The 17,017-nt window shown below is 36.2% G+C and overlaps 1 protein-coding gene across 2 annotated transcripts in view; it reads left to right on the top strand.

The window, feature by feature from the left end:
• The window catches only part of SMC4 (structural maintenance of chromosomes 4), a 63,107-nt gene that overhangs the window by 7,070 nt on the left and 39,020 nt on the right, over positions 1-17,017 (top strand). For both annotated transcript variants that reach the window (XM_007429945.4, XM_025167783.2), the window contains exons 6-10: positions 7,365-7,529; positions 8,009-8,136; positions 10,332-10,472; positions 10,920-11,070; positions 15,003-15,167. In XM_007429945.4, coding sequence (XP_007430007.1) covers positions 7,365-7,529; positions 8,009-8,136; positions 10,332-10,472; positions 10,920-11,070; positions 15,003-15,167 — 750 coding nt within the window. The remainder of the gene's footprint in view (positions 1-7,364; positions 7,530-8,008; positions 8,137-10,331; positions 10,473-10,919; positions 11,071-15,002; positions 15,168-17,017) is intronic.

Below are 17,017 nucleotides of genomic sequence, written 5' to 3'. Positions count from 1 at the left end.
ATCTTTTATTCAGGCCTTCTTTTATATATATATGTGTGTGTGTGTGTGTGTGTATAGACACAATTCATTTTAGTGTACAAAATGTCTTTTGTGATATGTGAAATATATTACTAAATAACACATTATATTATTATATTCTGTTTTATGAGTTAACAATAATAGCTGGTTCCTAACTTTAAATATTCTGAGATAACAATGAACAGGTATAACTTAACTTTCATGATTTACAGGATTAATATTTTTGAAGGAAGATATTTTATTCTTGATTGAGCACATCAAATTTTTCCCGTGAGAGGTATAAAACATAAAGCACAATTTTAAAAATGAAGTAACTCCAAGTTAAATTGTATACAGCTTTTATATGAATGCAATTTATAGAGTTGGAATACTGCCAACTTCACACCTTTGTTACTTGATAACATGAACAATTTGTAATAAGCTGTATCCTTGGCAGGAATTATATTTGATGCTTATACTTGATTTGAAAATCAAACAATATAATTGATATTTTCAACCTTTTAAATTTTTTAAAGCAACATCTGAGCACCCAGGCTCAAAAATATAGCATATCTAAGACTGAACTTGGTTGATTCTCTGAAGCTCTGTGTATCTTAATCAGAGAACACTTGAAGGCAGGTGGCTTTATTTTAAGTGATTTAAGACTATAGTCCTGTTATACTATTCTTTGGGATTACTTTTAATGGAAAGTGGACTAACATTGAGATAAATGAAATACACACACACACACCCCTAATTGATATTATGAATAGCATGTGAAGGACTGCAGTGTAACCACTGAGGAAAATGGGGAAAATTGTAAGCTTCTATTTGTACTAATAATGCTATATAAGAAATGTGCATTCTATCTGCTTTATGTTATAAAAGTAGGCCTTGTGCATTTATACTGTTGCTACATACTTTTTCTATAATATTTTCACCTTTTAGAAAATGACAGGGATAAGTGTCTTGTTACCACTTTATTACAATTTTGTTGCAAGTTTAATGTTGTAATTTAGAGTGCCCCTCAAAACCTGTTTCAAGGTTGGGGGGTGCAGAAGAGATTGGAATAATAGTGAGAAAAAGAGGGAAGTACCTTGTAATGTTTTTGCTTAGGGATGGGCCTAAGGTGTTTTTGAACTACAATTCCCAACTGCCTAAGCCCTCATGGCTGATTATAAGGGATGTTGGGAACTGCTGTTTAGCTCCACAAGTTCTCAATTTCTGCACACCTTAAAAGAGACTTGTCCTTACTCCATGGTAGATCCCATTTCTCAGAAGAATCTGTAGTAAGCAGAGCGGTATTTTTAATTATTGTATTGGTTACAGACATGAAAAGGACTGTCTCTGCCATTTTTCAGTTAACAATTTTCATAATGTTCATAATGCTATCTAAATATGTAACAATGCATTTGCAAACGAGTGGATGCTATTTGGGCTTGTACAGATAGCAAAATGTCTAAGAATGACCTTAGGCCTGAATTTTCATAACATGAAACTATATAAATCATGAAAGTTGCCATAAATTAGCAAAGGCTTCTGTACATGCTGCTGAAAAAGTGTATCGTCAGCTTTATTTTCCAGAAAAAGCCCTCCTGTCCATTGGTTAATAAGAGTGCACCAGAATCTTTTTGCTGAGTACAATAGGAAGATTGGCTGAGTATAATTGCATGTATGGTAATAAATCAAGCATGGCAGTTTAGAATCACATCCTCAAGTACGATACATAACATTATAGAAAGCCATCTTGGTGGATTTGCTAGATTATCTAGGTGAACTACAGGATGTCCTTTGGCTCTGGAACTGATTGTGACTTGATAGCCTTTGGCTAATAGAATTGGGATCACAGCAAATTTTGGCTAGAATCCAAAGCATCCCATACACAAAGGGAAAAGGTTTCCTTGACAGAAAAGGATGTCCAGATTTTTATTCAAGTTACAATTCACATTGTTGAATGTCCACTTAGGAGTGACTATGAGGAATGACAAGAGAGGACCAAAAAATTACCGAATACCTAAAATCTTTTGGATCCCAGCCAAATGTATCATAGTAAATATACTATAGTATGCCTGACTAGAAGTAAAATATTTTTCCAGTTATTCTTCCAGCAGCACCTGGCACTACAACTATTGACCTGGTACTAGGTCATATGATTTATGGAGAGAATAATAATTCAGTTTTAAGATAATGTAATTAGAGGCTTTGAATTAATACTTTTGTGCTAAAGTATATTTTATCTTGTCTGCTTGTTAAAATGGAAGTTTAATATGTCAGACTTTAAAATAGTATATTTCAAAGATTTTATAAAACCTTTAAAAGTCTAGAAAAACTTACAATAAATTTAGTTGGTAGGTTTCAGTATTCCTGTTCTGCTAAATAATTTACAAATGTCATAAATATAATACTTTAATGCTGTTTAAAATGTTTTTTTGAGGAGCATGTTATTTTGCTTTAAAACTTAGATAAGACACAGACCAAAATGGTATTTTCTGAATGGCAAATTAAGAAATGCTTATTGCATGTTCTAGCCAAATTAACAGCTCTTAGATTTTTTTTTTTTCTTGATGTCCAATCTAAATCTACTTCTTTGCAACCTCAATTCATTATTTTTTATCCTGTCTTCTGGAAAACTGACCAGATGTACCCTGGCTTCTACATGGTAGCCCCTGAGATTGTTGAAGACATATATTTCTCTGCAGTCTTGTCTTCTTCAAGATTAACTTGCTAAGTTTTGCCATCCAGGTTCCTTACCATCTTGGTTGCTATGTCCTTCCTAAAATGCAGTGCCAGAACTGGACACAATGTTCTGTAATTTTTCTTCTAATTCAGCGTTCTTATATCCACCACTTTTAAATAAAATGTAATGTGATACAATGTAGCTTCCCCCGGCAAAATTGTGAAAAACAGTATTCTGAAGGATGCAGTATAGCTTCATCAAATCAGCTTCAGAGAGCCCATCTGTTAAATGAAAGCTTTTTACTGGCTATCTTTTGTTTCTAGTTGTATGTCTGTGCACGCTTGCCAATTCTTAAAATGTGGATATGTGTGATACATCTACAGTGGAATATTAAGGGTGCGCACAAAAAAGGGAAAATATGTTTTGTTTCCAACTTAAACCAAACTTTGAACCCCCTCCCACTGTATTCCCCATAGCTTGTGTAGCAGCCTGTCTATTCCCCCTCTTCCCAATGCCTTCCTCCCTTCTCATCTCTGTTAGTGTCAGGCTCAGCCCAAGAACAACAATGAAACAGTTCAGTTGGGTTAAGTGTCTTTATTTGCTTACACCATATAGACAAAATCTTGCCAGATTAAATCTATACTACTGCAACTAGGGAATATACCCTGGAGATTCTAGGGAGTGGCTATCCTGAACCTCTTATGCTTCCCACACTCCCACTGCAGACTGTGCTGTTTTTTGTCTCCTTTCCTGGAATGTACCGCCTCTTTCCTGATAGCCTTGCTCTCTGTTGCTATCCACCACATCACCCTCCTTTTCATAGATACATTCCATCACAGTGTCCCCAAATTCCTACCACAGCCTCACTATGCCCACTTTCCATTAATCCCTATTACAAATGTCCTAGTGCATTATATTCCAGTGGCCTCTGATCTTTCCAATACATTCCTCTTGTGTCTTTCCTCAGCCACCACTTACTGCAAGAGTAACATCACTTACTCAAGAACAAAATAGCCCAGTTTCAATTTCTATACAGATAAAGCATCCAAAACACTAGTTTTTGTATGGATCATCCAAAGCCTATTATACCTGACTCAGTAGTATAAAAGGTTTTCAGGAAAGTTACTCATGCAGCTCTTTTTTAACCATGAGCAATAAAGGATTCTATCAAATACATGGATAGTTCATATTGGTTTTTGGTTGTTTGCACTGTTTATTTCTAATAATTACCTACAAAGATTGTAAGTCATACTGGAGCTTTATTCAATTTACACATGACCAAGTTGCCATAAATTGTTCAATTTCATTGAAAATGTTAAGTATATTTTTAAATTTCTTCTGTAGAGTAAAAATACTTTAAAATGCTGAATTGTGGTTAGATTATGTCATCTTATTTCTATTGTAATCTGATTATAAATAAATAAAACAATATTTCTGTCAAGTTTTATAAATGTGTTGATAATTTAGCTTTTCTGTGAAATCTGAACATATTACCTTAAATAACCTCTTTTTTAATTTTAAAAACAATACCAATGATTGTTTTTGTAAATTTATTTTTTTACTTCAAACTAAAATACAGAAATTATAGATTGAAATAAACAGAAAAAGATTACTGAATGAAAATTGTACTATTGTACTAGTCAGAATTTTCACACCACCATTATGCATGTTCAGCTATATCTAGAGCTTTTTAAAAAATCTCTTTGGGAACTAATCATACTTCCCTCCATATGATACAAGTAAAATTTTCCACGAGACATATGTTCACTTTTCTTCTTTTGTCAGAAACTGGACTGTACAAATCTTAAAAGGTAATTATGGTAAGGATTCCTTTTGAGCACCTGGAGTGCTATGTACTAGAATCTTAAGAAACACAGCTATTGTTGACATCCAAACATTTAAAGGAAAAAAAAAATCCAAGAATTTCATCATCCATTTTCTTCTAGGTACAAGTAAAATGTGAAGTATCTTAGTGTGAGTCACTCAGCTACAACTGATCTGTACATTCAAGTTTTGTTTCAGTTTCTCTTAGCATAAATGTTCTGGTCTCTAACCTTCTAAAAAAATCCCAATATTTCCCATTTTTGTCCTCAGTTAGCATTTGGGTGAGTGACATATATTTTATGGTTTAGGATATATTAACACCTCCCCAAAATATTTTCTTGCCATCCTGGGAAGAAATGTTGTTATTTGAAATGTGTTGGTGGGTTCTAAAGGAAGTCTACAGGAACTCACCTATGCCTGGAAGTCTTAGGTTGCTGTCCTCAGTTATACAGACGTACCTGTCAGTATATCCTATACAACAGCAATTGTACTATTTCTCAGATCTGTACTTTTCTAAATACATCTATCCATGGAAATGTTACTTTATCACCAAATTGAAAAGGGGTTATTTATTATAGTAATTTTCTAAGAATCTTTACTGTTAGAAAATAGTCCATTATATATAGTTGACATGGAAACTAGGATATAACCCAGATAGCTTCTGATGATTGTGCTTAATGATAGGAATAGTATTTGTTGAAGGCAAGTCGCTGTAACATATCGCTTATCCCAGTATTAAACCTTTAGTAAAAAATAATGAACTATTGAACTATGCTTGTACAGGTGGTCCTTGACTTATGACCACTCATTCAGCGACAATTCAAATTTATGACGGTGCTGAACGAGTGATAAATGTTATAACGACTGGTCCTTGGAGTTCTGGCTGTCATAGTGTCCCCGTGGTCATATGATTGCAGTCTGGACACCTGGCTCACGATTACGCCATTGCAGCGAGCTGCAGTCACATGAACACAATTTCTGATATTCCCTGCTGGCTTCCCACAAGCAAAGTCAGTGGGGAAAACTGAGGACTACCTGTAATGTATGTTACCTTAAAAGACAAGTTTATTATCTATGTAGAAAAGTATATTATTGTATCAGAAATTTAAAATGTTAGATTGTATCCAATAGTGCATTCCACAGATGGAGCAGAATCTGCCAGAATATTCTGTCATCCCTTCTAAGTACTCCTATCCAATCCACCCATCTCCCAGATCTATTACAGATCGTATTTGGGAGTTGTATGATAGGTGGAGCTAACAGGAAATCCTGTTGCACAGGTAGAGATTTGTATAGTATTGTCTGGTCTTTAATTGACATATTAAGCTAAAATGCTGTAAAAATAATATTCTTACTATAATTAATTTTTAAACATCAAGGTTTCTTAAGATTGGTTTTATCCATTCTGTAGCTGTGATTTTAATGGAGTTGTAGTAGAAAGAAGATACAGTACTTACTGATCTAATCAGAAATCTGAAGAATATAATTTTGCATATTGATGGATCAATGATATTTAAAGATGGTTGAACAGAAGCTACAATCCTTGAATGAAGTTTAGTATACATCATTGCCTCTTTTTGAACTGTTTTCCAGTGCTGGATGTTAAGCATATTTTATTTTATCCCACCTTTTAATTATTTTTATTATTTATATACACATGTGTGCATACCCACACACATCCTTGTCAAGGTGGTGAACATATGTAATACTTCTCCCTCCTATTTTTTCCACAACAACAACTCTGTGAGGTAGGTTGGAACTGAGAGTGACTAGACCAAAGTCACCCAGCTGGCTTTCAGGCCTAAGGGAGCCCTAGACCTCAGAGTCTCCTGGCCAGTACCTTAACCACTACACCAAACTGGCTCTCTGTGTTATGCAATTATATAGCCAATCAGTCTATAACAGAATATACCAGCTACTAATCCAGTTTTAAATTAGGTTGAAATACAAATAATTAACATAATATAAAATGTATTCATATTCGATGTTGCTTGACGAATCTTGTAAAAATTTAGTTCATTTATTCAGATCCCTAGTTCTAACTAGTTATTTGTGAGTTGAGAAAGGTAGAAAACCAATAGAAGAGAATATATAGCTCAGAGTTGAACTGTGGAGTCCTTGGGGTCCTTTGAGCTTGGTTGTAAAGGTAGAAAAGGTAGAAAAATGTTTTAAACTTTATTGTATATCAATAGTATTTTACACAGTACAGTTATTGGCTGGTATTATTTTGAACAGCCAAATGATCTGCCCTGTTGGATTGCAGTCAGTAATACAATTGTTTCATACTATAGCTTGCCTTGTGCAGCTGCTACCTGCTAATTTTTTTAATGTAGTCCTTGCCTTTAAAAATGTTGCCCACCCTGTTGTAAGAGAATTTGTGGGGCAACCCTTGACAATAGCTTGCAAATTGCAGGTGGCACTTCCCCCATGTTGAAAGACCTATGCTGGTGCTCTTTGGGTTTGATTTGAAATTGAAAACTTTTTATACCCTAGGTCCAAGTTAACTGTAAAGCCACCTGTTCCCATATAGTCTACTCTTCAGGTCTTCAGTGGAGGATCTTTTGCAGGTGCTGTCATATGCTTAACACAGAGATAACAAACTGCAGATGGATTTGAGGTTTGAAATAATACACATGGACACACCAACTCAGAACCCTTGATAGAAATGTGTAACAAACTTGGGAAAAAGTATATGGGCTTGAAAGAGGGCATTGCATAATGCTTTGTGAAGACATAAGTACTAGCCAGCTGTTATGTACCTTTCCAATTAAGATTCCCTTGTGCAGGTATACCAGTATTTTGCAGCAGTTATATATGCAATTTTAGTTAAAACTCTTGCAGAACTTTGTTATCAAATGTCTTGTAGGGAGAAGTTGAACAAATAGCGATGATGAAACCAAAAGGGCAGAATGAGCATGATGAAGGCATGCTTGAATATTTAGAAGATATAATAGGATCAGGACGATTAAAAGAGCCTATTCAAATATTATGTCGAAGAGTGGAGATATTAAATGAACAAAGAGGTGAGAAGGTGAGGCTTTAAATTACTAATAGATTATTTTAAATTATTGACTTAAAGTTTTAATTTTAAATTATAAATGTGTATGGGAAACCATTGAGTGTTATATTTGTCATATACTATATTTATTTATATTTCAAATTTAGATACTGCCCATATCACAAAAAGTGACTCTTGGAGGTTCACAATAAAATAGCAATAAATATTAAAATACAATAAAAACAATATAAAATACAGTAAACATAGAATAAAAACCAAGCACATACACAAATATGCAGTGCATATGCAATGCAGCTGATTTTTTTCTGAGTTGCAGCAACCTGAGTGCTATAAAAGTATACATACGAAATATCTGAAATGTTGCTTTCACATGTAATTACTACTTGTGAATTGAAAGGTAACTATGCTCTCTTCATGAGCTATAATGGATTTGTGAAAACTCGTTTAATAGGTATAGCTATTGAAATATTAAATCTCTATATCCTGTCTAGTTAAACAGAGTTAAAATGGTGGAAAAGGAAAAAGATGCCTTGGAAGGAGAAAGGAATAAAGCACTTGAATTTCTTTCTTTGGAAAACAAAATGTTTAAAGAAAAAAACAAAATCTGTCAATACTACATGTAAGTAGCATCATTTTGGAAAAGATGGGATGGATCAAATGAGCATATATGCATATATATCTACTCAGATATGTCTTTAATTTATACTTTTGGAAAAATTAAATGAGGAAGAATTATTTTATGGTAGTTTGTTTAGATAGCTAGTAAAACCTAATGTGTCTGAAACAAAAAGAATTTCGTTCATTTGGACAGCTTTACTAGAAGTGTTTCAGTGGAGTGTTTTGAGTTGATTGTATTCCAAAAGAACAAAACTCAAAATGTGTTGAGTTTTCAACCATATATAACAGGGAAACGTAAAACAAGACTCTTGCTCCTTTGTTTTTCATCCTTGAGACACAAAATATAGTTGAGATAAGAGACTGTTATATGCTACCTAACCTTCCACTCTACAGAAAACACTGGCTAAGTGGGTGGTTTTAAAATATCTTTTAAACATTTTAAAATCCCAGTAACAAGTATTGGAAAGAAAAATTATTCTTTTTGCAGCCTGGCCTACCTGCACATATAGCCATAGAACTCAACCCAGCAAAGAAGCAGCAGAATATACAGTACTTCAATATCACTTATGTCAACAGCAGAAGTACACTTCTCTGCTTGGTTGTATGAGGCTTTTCCTTAATGCACATGCTTACACTTTGTGTACTTTTCATATTTCTGAGCTTGCCTGCAAAGCTCAGCATAAATGACAAGTTTTCAGTTCATCAGCCTGAAATATCAATAGCGTAGCAACATTTTCTGCAATGCAAATGCACAGTGTTCAGATTTGCATTTGACAACCTGCTTTAAAAAGAGCACAATGCACACAATACATTGAGATAGCAACTTTACATTACAGCTAATGAATTCTTATAGCAGATTTAAAAACAGTAAAGGTATCTATGAAGCACGCAATAGTATGTGCTGAAGTTACTTTTCCTCACCTGTATTACCTAAATGTAACTATTAGTGACAGGTATGGAAAGCAAATGTTTGCTGTTTATTGGCTGATCTCTCTAAGTCGCCATGGCTTGAAAGTATTTAAAAAAAAATCCTGTGAGTTGTCAGGTCACTAGAAAGAATGTGGAATGAAACACCCTGTTATACTGTGAGCTCAGAATAGGTCAGAATTTCTAAAACAGCTGTTTCAAGATTGGAAAGCTTTGCACATCTCTAACAGAAATGGTATTATTCCTATTCTACAAAGATACCAGTGATGATGTTATGTCTTAGTGTAATATTGGTATTTTTTGTTGGTTTACTTTTGTAATTATTACACTTCTCTATATGTTTTTATTTATGCTTTCGGCACTAATTGATTGTCTATCAGTTCAAAAAAATAATTGTAGATAAGACCCATAGCTCATATGTATTGGTTCTCTTGAAATTAGTTACAGTATGTATAGTGTTTAATGCACTTGACTAAATGCAAGGTAGATACATTGGGTTAGATCAGGATTTGGGCTTACTTCGACTTGCTGAAATAGTGTGGAAAAATGAGTAAATTACTTTCCATTTAAATTAATGGAATTTAGTTGCAACTAGTGTAGTCCAAATTTACCCCATTGCTTTTGGATTGAAACAGCATGTTCTTGTTCGTGCACAAAATCTCTAGAGTGGGGTGTAGCATAGCATATGTATTCATTGGGGATTTGAAAAATTCAAAAGGTATGTTCTGATGCATTTTTCCAGTAAATTAATTTGAAAGGACCTAAAGTAATTAAAGAGTTTCAAGCATTCTTGGTTCATCTGTGTTGCTTAATTAGAGTTGCTTTTAATTAATCTCTTTACATTGAGCAATGAATTCTAATGTAGGATACTAGGTTTGCCTTGACTCTGTTTATGTCAAAGCAGCTAAAACATAAACAGAAAAGAACTTTACTCCATTTTCCTGTAAGACATCCATTCTGCATCAGCTTTGTATATCTTCTGATTAGAGGAAATGAGGCGTTTTGTCTAAGTCTTGCCTTGAGATGCATAACTTAACTTGAAAAATCTCTAATATGGCACTTAGACATCACAGAGATGGTAATAGTAAATGACAAACACTCCTAATAAATTAATAATAGCATAATTTAAGATTCATCTTGGTTATCTTCACATGTTCATAACTAGTACTGGAAAAATCTTTTATATGTATGCTACTGTCAGGTGGTTTTAGATGAGATCAGTTTTATGCAATATCAGATGTCTTCCTTCCTTTTTTTTTTTTTTTAAAGTTATGAATTACAGAAGCGGATATATGACCTGGAAGCACAGAAAGGAAAAATACATGAAGACACCAAAGAAGTTAATGAGAAGAGCAGCAAACTGGCAGATGAAATGAGAGATAAGAATGAGGCTCTGAAAGAAGTAGAAAAGTAAACATTAATTGTTCTATTATTTGGCAAGCATTTAGCAATATTTGAAGGAGTGCTGCACTTACTCTTTTTTGCTTTTAATCACTGATGCATTATGGGTAACAAGCATGACTTTTTCATCTTTTGTAAAAGTGATGAAAATAAGATTCATTGGATTATGCCAGGGTTCCCCAAACTGTGAGGTGTATCTCCCTTGGGGAGGTGCAGGCAGAGTTCAGGGGAGGTGTGAAGAACATTTTAGTTACATTGTTACAATAAATCCACCTTTTCCAACCTGCTGTATTGTTTTCTTTGTTCATTTGTGTTCATTTTGATATTTGGATTTTTAGGGGAGGTGTGTAGATTAAGCTTACATTAAAGGGCGGCGTGATGGCAAAAAGTTTAGGAATCCCTGGATTATGCTCTTAATCTATTACAAAGGTTGTTAAGATGTTTTCCTTTTTTTAGGAAACTCAATAAAATCACAGCATTCATAGAAGAAAATAAACTTAAATTTACACAGCTGGATTTGGAGGATGTTCAAATAAGGGAAAATCTAAAACATGCAAAAAGCAAGTCAAAAAAGCTAGAGAAGCAGCTTCAGAAGGATAAAGAAAAGGTATACCTGCAACTTCATTATGGCTTTTCAAAGAGGAAGAGGTCTATTGAATTCTCTCTATACTGTCTAGTTTAAAAGTGTGTGGAATTCATAGTGAATATATGAAATTATTTCTAGGAAGATGAATCCTGCTGCAGTTAGATCCCAGAACGAAAGAGCTTCGTAATCCATAGTGTTCTGATCATAGCTGTATTCCTTTCTTTCTCATGCTCTTATCTCTTTGTTCAGTTCTATCCCAATTGCTTCAATCAGGGAATTTATCTTTTTCTCCCATATCCCTAGTGCAGTGCTGACTACAAAAGATAGATCTCCCTTTAAAAGTTTGCTATTCCATCCCACCTTTCCACTTTAGTTTTCAGAAGGCATATTTATCTGTAGGCATATGATTTTAGGCTGATTCTGTACGTATTTGTTAATAATAGAGTTAGCCTTAGTATTTGATAACATTTTAGTATTATATCCAAAATCTAAATAATATAAACTCAGTAAGTTTGTGAAGATTCTCAGTCATCCAGGTGGAATTGTCTGGAGGTTAAGTCATGGCTACAGGACTTCTTTTCTTTTTGGTTAGAGATGTTTTGCTACTTGTCCAAGCAGCTTCTTCAGTCTAAAAAAGTTGGTTAGGGGGACCCTATAAAAGTAAAAAATTGTCCCTTCAATGAGCCTATCATGCTAGTAAACACAGCTACCCTGGAAGACTTGTATGGGGTCCCCCTAACCAACTTCTTTAGACTGAAGAAGCTGCTTGGACAAGTAGCGAAACGTCTCTAACCAAAAAGAAAAGAGGCCCAGTTGCCATGACTCAGTCTCCAGATAAACTCAGTAAAAATCAGAGTTGTATCTAGTAATCATTTAAGTAAAACTTGTTTATTTTATTTATTTTTTGCTTTCCCATCCTTGCGTTACCTCTATTTCTGGAAATGATTTTTGGAGTTATACTAGATATAGCAACTTTTTATTTAATTAAATAATTTATACAACAAAGTCATATTTTTAATTTGCAGTTTATATCTCTTTGCTTTATAGTAACCAAAACTACTCACTAAGAGTAGTGACTACTCACTAAGAAAGTAAACTCATATTGTTTAATGTGAGTTTATTCATATTAAACAATGAACATATTTTGCAACCAAGTAGTAGTCATATAACTATAGATGTAAATTATATATCAGTTTTTGAAAGATTGGCCAGGTAGTCAAATTAAACACCTACTTTAGCAAAAATATATTAAAGTGATTAAAAAAAAAAACTCCAAGCCAAACTAACTTCCTGGAATAGGAAGTTACAAAATCTGGACAATTTCCCAGAGAAGACTCTTCTGTATTATAGGCCAAGAACAGTTTAATATTTTTGTCTGTGTTCATACTTGGTTCAGCTTATTTCCTTTGGGAAACAATATCCTGTAGTTACTATGAAACCTCTATTAACCTCATCTCAATGCAATGGACTGCATGCACTGGAACCATATCTCCACAGTGATTTGTGTAATGACGTTATAAAAATGACATGCATCATTTACACAATGACATCACTCAAATGAAGTCATTAAATGATGTTTGTGTGATGTCATTATGGAAATGACACAATTACTTTTATGTCATTTTGTGTTTAAGAGGCATTTTTGACTAACAGACATCCCCTCCCAGCAGGTAGTATTGAAAAGAGGTTTCACTTATGGCTTCTATATAGTTCATTTCCTGGTTAGGTTTTATATTTACATTTATTTAAATATTTATATGGGCATGCATGTAGGTCTTTCTACAAAAACTTAGGAACACATCTTCATTTCAGACAAAGTGACTAAAAAAGTTCAGACTGGTTACTGTTTCTGGAAAACCAATTGTTAATGGCGTAATATGATTCTGAATGAGTAAAGTACAGGTAGTCCTCGACTTATAACCATTTGTTCAGTGATCGTTCGAAGTTACGACAGTGCTGACATAATGGACTTATGACTGGTCCCCAAAGTTACAGCCATTGCAGCACCCCCTTGGTCACGTGATCAGAATTTGGGCGGTTGACAGCCCGCCTGCCCTTACGACCACAGGGGCGCTTCCACTCCCCCCACCCACTTGTCTCCCCCCCATCTCTGCCTTTTTGGCTGCCCTGTACCCTGCCCTCCAGGGCAGTAAACAGCCCCAGAACCACGTGGCTCTGGGGCTGCTTGCCATGCTGTGGCTAGGGCTTCTTGATGCCCTGCAGCCTTGGGGCTGCAAGAGGCCCCTGAGCCGCAGCACAAATCCACATTTGCCCCTGAAGCCTCAGCCCCTCCGGCAAATGCCAGCAAGCCTTCCTTTCCTATGCATTGCTCCCTGAGCCTTTGGAAAGCTGCGCTATATTCAGAAAGCCTTTAGAAAGACAGCACAGGTGTCTGAAGGCTATGCTGCCTTTGGAAAGCCTTTGAAAAGACAGCGCAGCTTTCTGAAGACAGCACAGCATTTGGAAAGCTGCACTGTCTTTCTGAAGGTTATCCGAAGGCAGCAAAGTTTTCTGAAGGCAGCGCAGCTTTCTGAATGCTTTCTGATTGGGCAAAACCACTTCCGGCCTTCCCTGTTGGCTAGCATTCTTATTTATGCCACACTACTGGGCTGGGGAGCCATGTGTAGGAAATGTTTGCCAGAGAAGTTAGATCCAAAAAGGAGACAGCAAAGGCAATGAGGTGCTTCTGCTTTGGCCATGGCTGCTGGGTGCAAAAGGCAAAAGGTTGGTGTGGGGAACTGGGAGAGAAGGCAGCTTGGCAGACAATTGCTCGCTGGGGCTTCCCAGGTGCTGTGGTGGGCTGGGGTGGCTGAGGCTTCCAGTGGCAGCTGGGGCACCTTGCGCTAGGGCTCAAAGGCATTTTGCAGCCCCAGACCTGCAGCATGGCAAGAAGCTCCTGAGCTGCAGTGTGGCAACCAACCTCAGAGCTGTGCGGTAATTGCACTGTGTGCTGCCCCGCAAAGCAGTGTGTGGAGCAGCAAAAGGGTAGAGATGGGAGGGAGATAGGTGGGCGGGGCAGTTGGAGGCAGTCCCTTATCTTACTGAGACTCGGGGCTGGGAAAGAGCAAGCCCAGAATGGCTTGGATTGGGGTGGGTCCTCACTTAGTGACAGCAAGGAGGATTGCCATTGCTAAGCAATGCAGTCGCGTAGTGTCTCACTTTATGACCTCATCACTTAGTGATGGAAATTCCAGTTGCAATTTTGGTCGTAAATTGAGGAGTACCTGTATTTATTATCAATAAAATGTGCTGGGGAAAGAAGTACAATAGGATAGAATGCCTGTCTGCCTTAGGATGCATTCTGCAAGAATTATAGTATAGTTCTTGTTCATGAATATTGTGCTGCTAATCCAGCTGCATAAATTATAACATATGTACAAGTTCATCTAATCTTTGGATGCTATGTATATATTTTAATAAAGACAAATAAAGATAGTCCTCACCTAATGACCACAACTGGGACTGTAACTTCCATCACTAAGCTTTTTCAACCAGCCCCTAGAGACGAGAGGGAGTCCTCTCGGCAGGAGGTAGTGGCTTGCGACCTTCCCTGCTGGCTCCCCGTTGACTTTCTGGGGAAGCCGGTAGGAAAAATTGCAAATGGGAGTCATGATCGCAGGGGGCTTGGCAACTGGTCGTAAGGGCCAAGGGCTCAGGTCACTGTAACTTCAGGTATGGGTCAGAAGTCCTTTCGTTCAGTGCCGTTGTAACTTCAAACGGTCGCTAAATGAATGGTCATTAAGCAAGGACTAACTAACTAATGAGCGATATCTAATGCTACGTGAGCGGCTTCTACTTACATATAGGGACTTATTCTCCCAATAATGCTTTACATTTTCAGAGTGTCTCCTAATCTTCCAGAACGGTTTGGGTGATTCTGAAGAATCTGTAGTTCTTTAAAAAACAAAGTGGGGGGTTGTTCCATTGAAAAGTTAATTTTAGACTTTTCATAGATAGAAGATTTCAGAACTGTACCTGCTAGCAGTGAATCTGCAATTACTGGAGCAACGGCTAAGAGAGAAGTTCTAGAAAAAGAAAAGGAAAAGACAGAAGAAAAACTGAAAGAAGTTATGGACAGTCTTAAAAAGGAAACTCAAGGACTGCAGAAAGAGAAAGAGGTTTGTATTAATACTTCTGATGCTTTGAACTATTTTCATTAGAAACATCAGCATATATTAAGGAAATAATAAGTTTTATCATCTCTGTAAGGAAAAAAATGTATATTAAAAATTAAGAACTGTTCTTTGTTTTTAGCTGTTCAAGTAGCAGTCGCTTCCCAGCAATCAATTGTACAATTGTCCATATTTTGATTACTATGACACTGTATTATATTTCTTAGAAATGTGTTGCAGCACTAATGTAGTCAACATATGATTCTTTTTAAAAAACATTCTGTTTTTTGTAAGGACAGAGATTGAATGATTATTAAATGATACCTGTATATGTAGATACACATACAGGTAACTGGGGAAAACTTTTGAAACAGCTTTGCTTGAATATAGCCTATGAATATCACAACATAGGGATAACATACAGTATAGCAACAGATGAAGTCTAGGTTCCTATAGCAAAGGATTTGAAACAACAATAAACTTCCCTTTAGGCAGCAGTCATTCTTATATACAGTTAGCCAGTTAGTGCTTTGCCATTAATTAAGCTGCTACTGATCACTGCTACTGATAGTTACATGATTCTATGGTGAAGCTCTGTGCAGACAGCTAAAATTGTGTAGGGTTTTTTTTTTTTTTTACTTACCATTTGCAATAAACACAGGAACATAAGATCTTTAGGTTCTGGAGCAGTTGGACATAGCTCTTCCTTTTGGTTTTTTGTTGCTGAGTTGGTATTTGGGAGATGTGAACAAATTGAGCCAATCAGGATCCTTACCTCCTGTGCCAGAGGAAGTTCTCATTCCACAGTGCTCCTCCATTCTGTTAACTGGGCCATCATCACCACTGGCCCATAGCTCCTCTGGCAGGAGGAAGAAAAAAAGATTTTAAAGGCAACTCCTAAAGAAACCATCATTTCTTATTTAATATGTGTGCATGTTGAACAGTAGTGTATCCTGAGCACTTGTGCACTGAAACATGTTAACTGAATTCCCCCCAAATAACCATGTAGGCTTTGTGTTTGGAGATGTAAAAACTTAAGGGAAATGCAAAGCATAAGAAAAGAGACCACTTCCCCTCTCCCCCTCTTAATCAGTTTCTACACTGCTTAGCTAATTAAAAGTATATAGAATTAACTATGGAGAATGGTATGTAGGAGATATAGAAGCCTTTTCTGGGAGGGAAGGAGTTGACTCACTGTAAATCTCAGTGCCTATAATCTCCAATGTGTGTGTCTTTCCATGAAATAATCCAAAATAGCGCTTAAACTCTGGTATGCTTGACTGTCCCTCATTCCTTGTCTTCTCTAATTAGTTTCAGCTAATGGCAGCAAGGATGATATTTGTGTATTGTACTTTATTGGCCAATGCACTTACCATGCAAAGGAATTTGAAAAAAATCAATTGCCAGATGTTGGAATCTAATAGAAGAGAATATGTGTAGCTGAGGGAAGAACTGTGCAGTACTTGGGGTTCTCTGAGCTTGGCTGTTTTCTCGCAAACGTTTCATTACCCGGCTAGGTAACATCTTCAGTGCTAGAATGGAATGGGGTTTGGTCTCTGTTTATATACAGTGACACAAACCAACTAAAGCCCTCCAAAACATCTTAAGCAAACCAAAAGACCTAGTAGCCCAAGAAGACAAAACAGGAGTCATCTACAACATACAGTGTAAGGACTGCAACAACCACTATGTAGGACAGACAGATGGAAGGCTAGCAGAGCGCATCCATGAACACCAACTAGCAGTCAGAAGACACAATGAAAACTCCTTAATCTCAGGACACATGGACAGACTTAACCATAGTTTCAACTGGGAAACTGTCAGCATCTTAGACCAAGCTAAATCCAAAAATGCAA

This window comes from Python bivittatus, unplaced genomic scaffold (genome assembly GCF_059951505.1).
Source record: "Python bivittatus isolate LINGU-HERP-01145 unplaced genomic scaffold, Pbiv_v1 ctg000980_np1212, whole genome shotgun sequence".
Taxonomy (NCBI): domain Eukaryota; kingdom Metazoa; phylum Chordata; class Lepidosauria; order Squamata; family Pythonidae; genus Python; species Python bivittatus.
The sequence above is the reverse complement of the archived record's forward strand: the minus strand, read 5'-3'. Positions and strand labels throughout refer to the sequence as shown.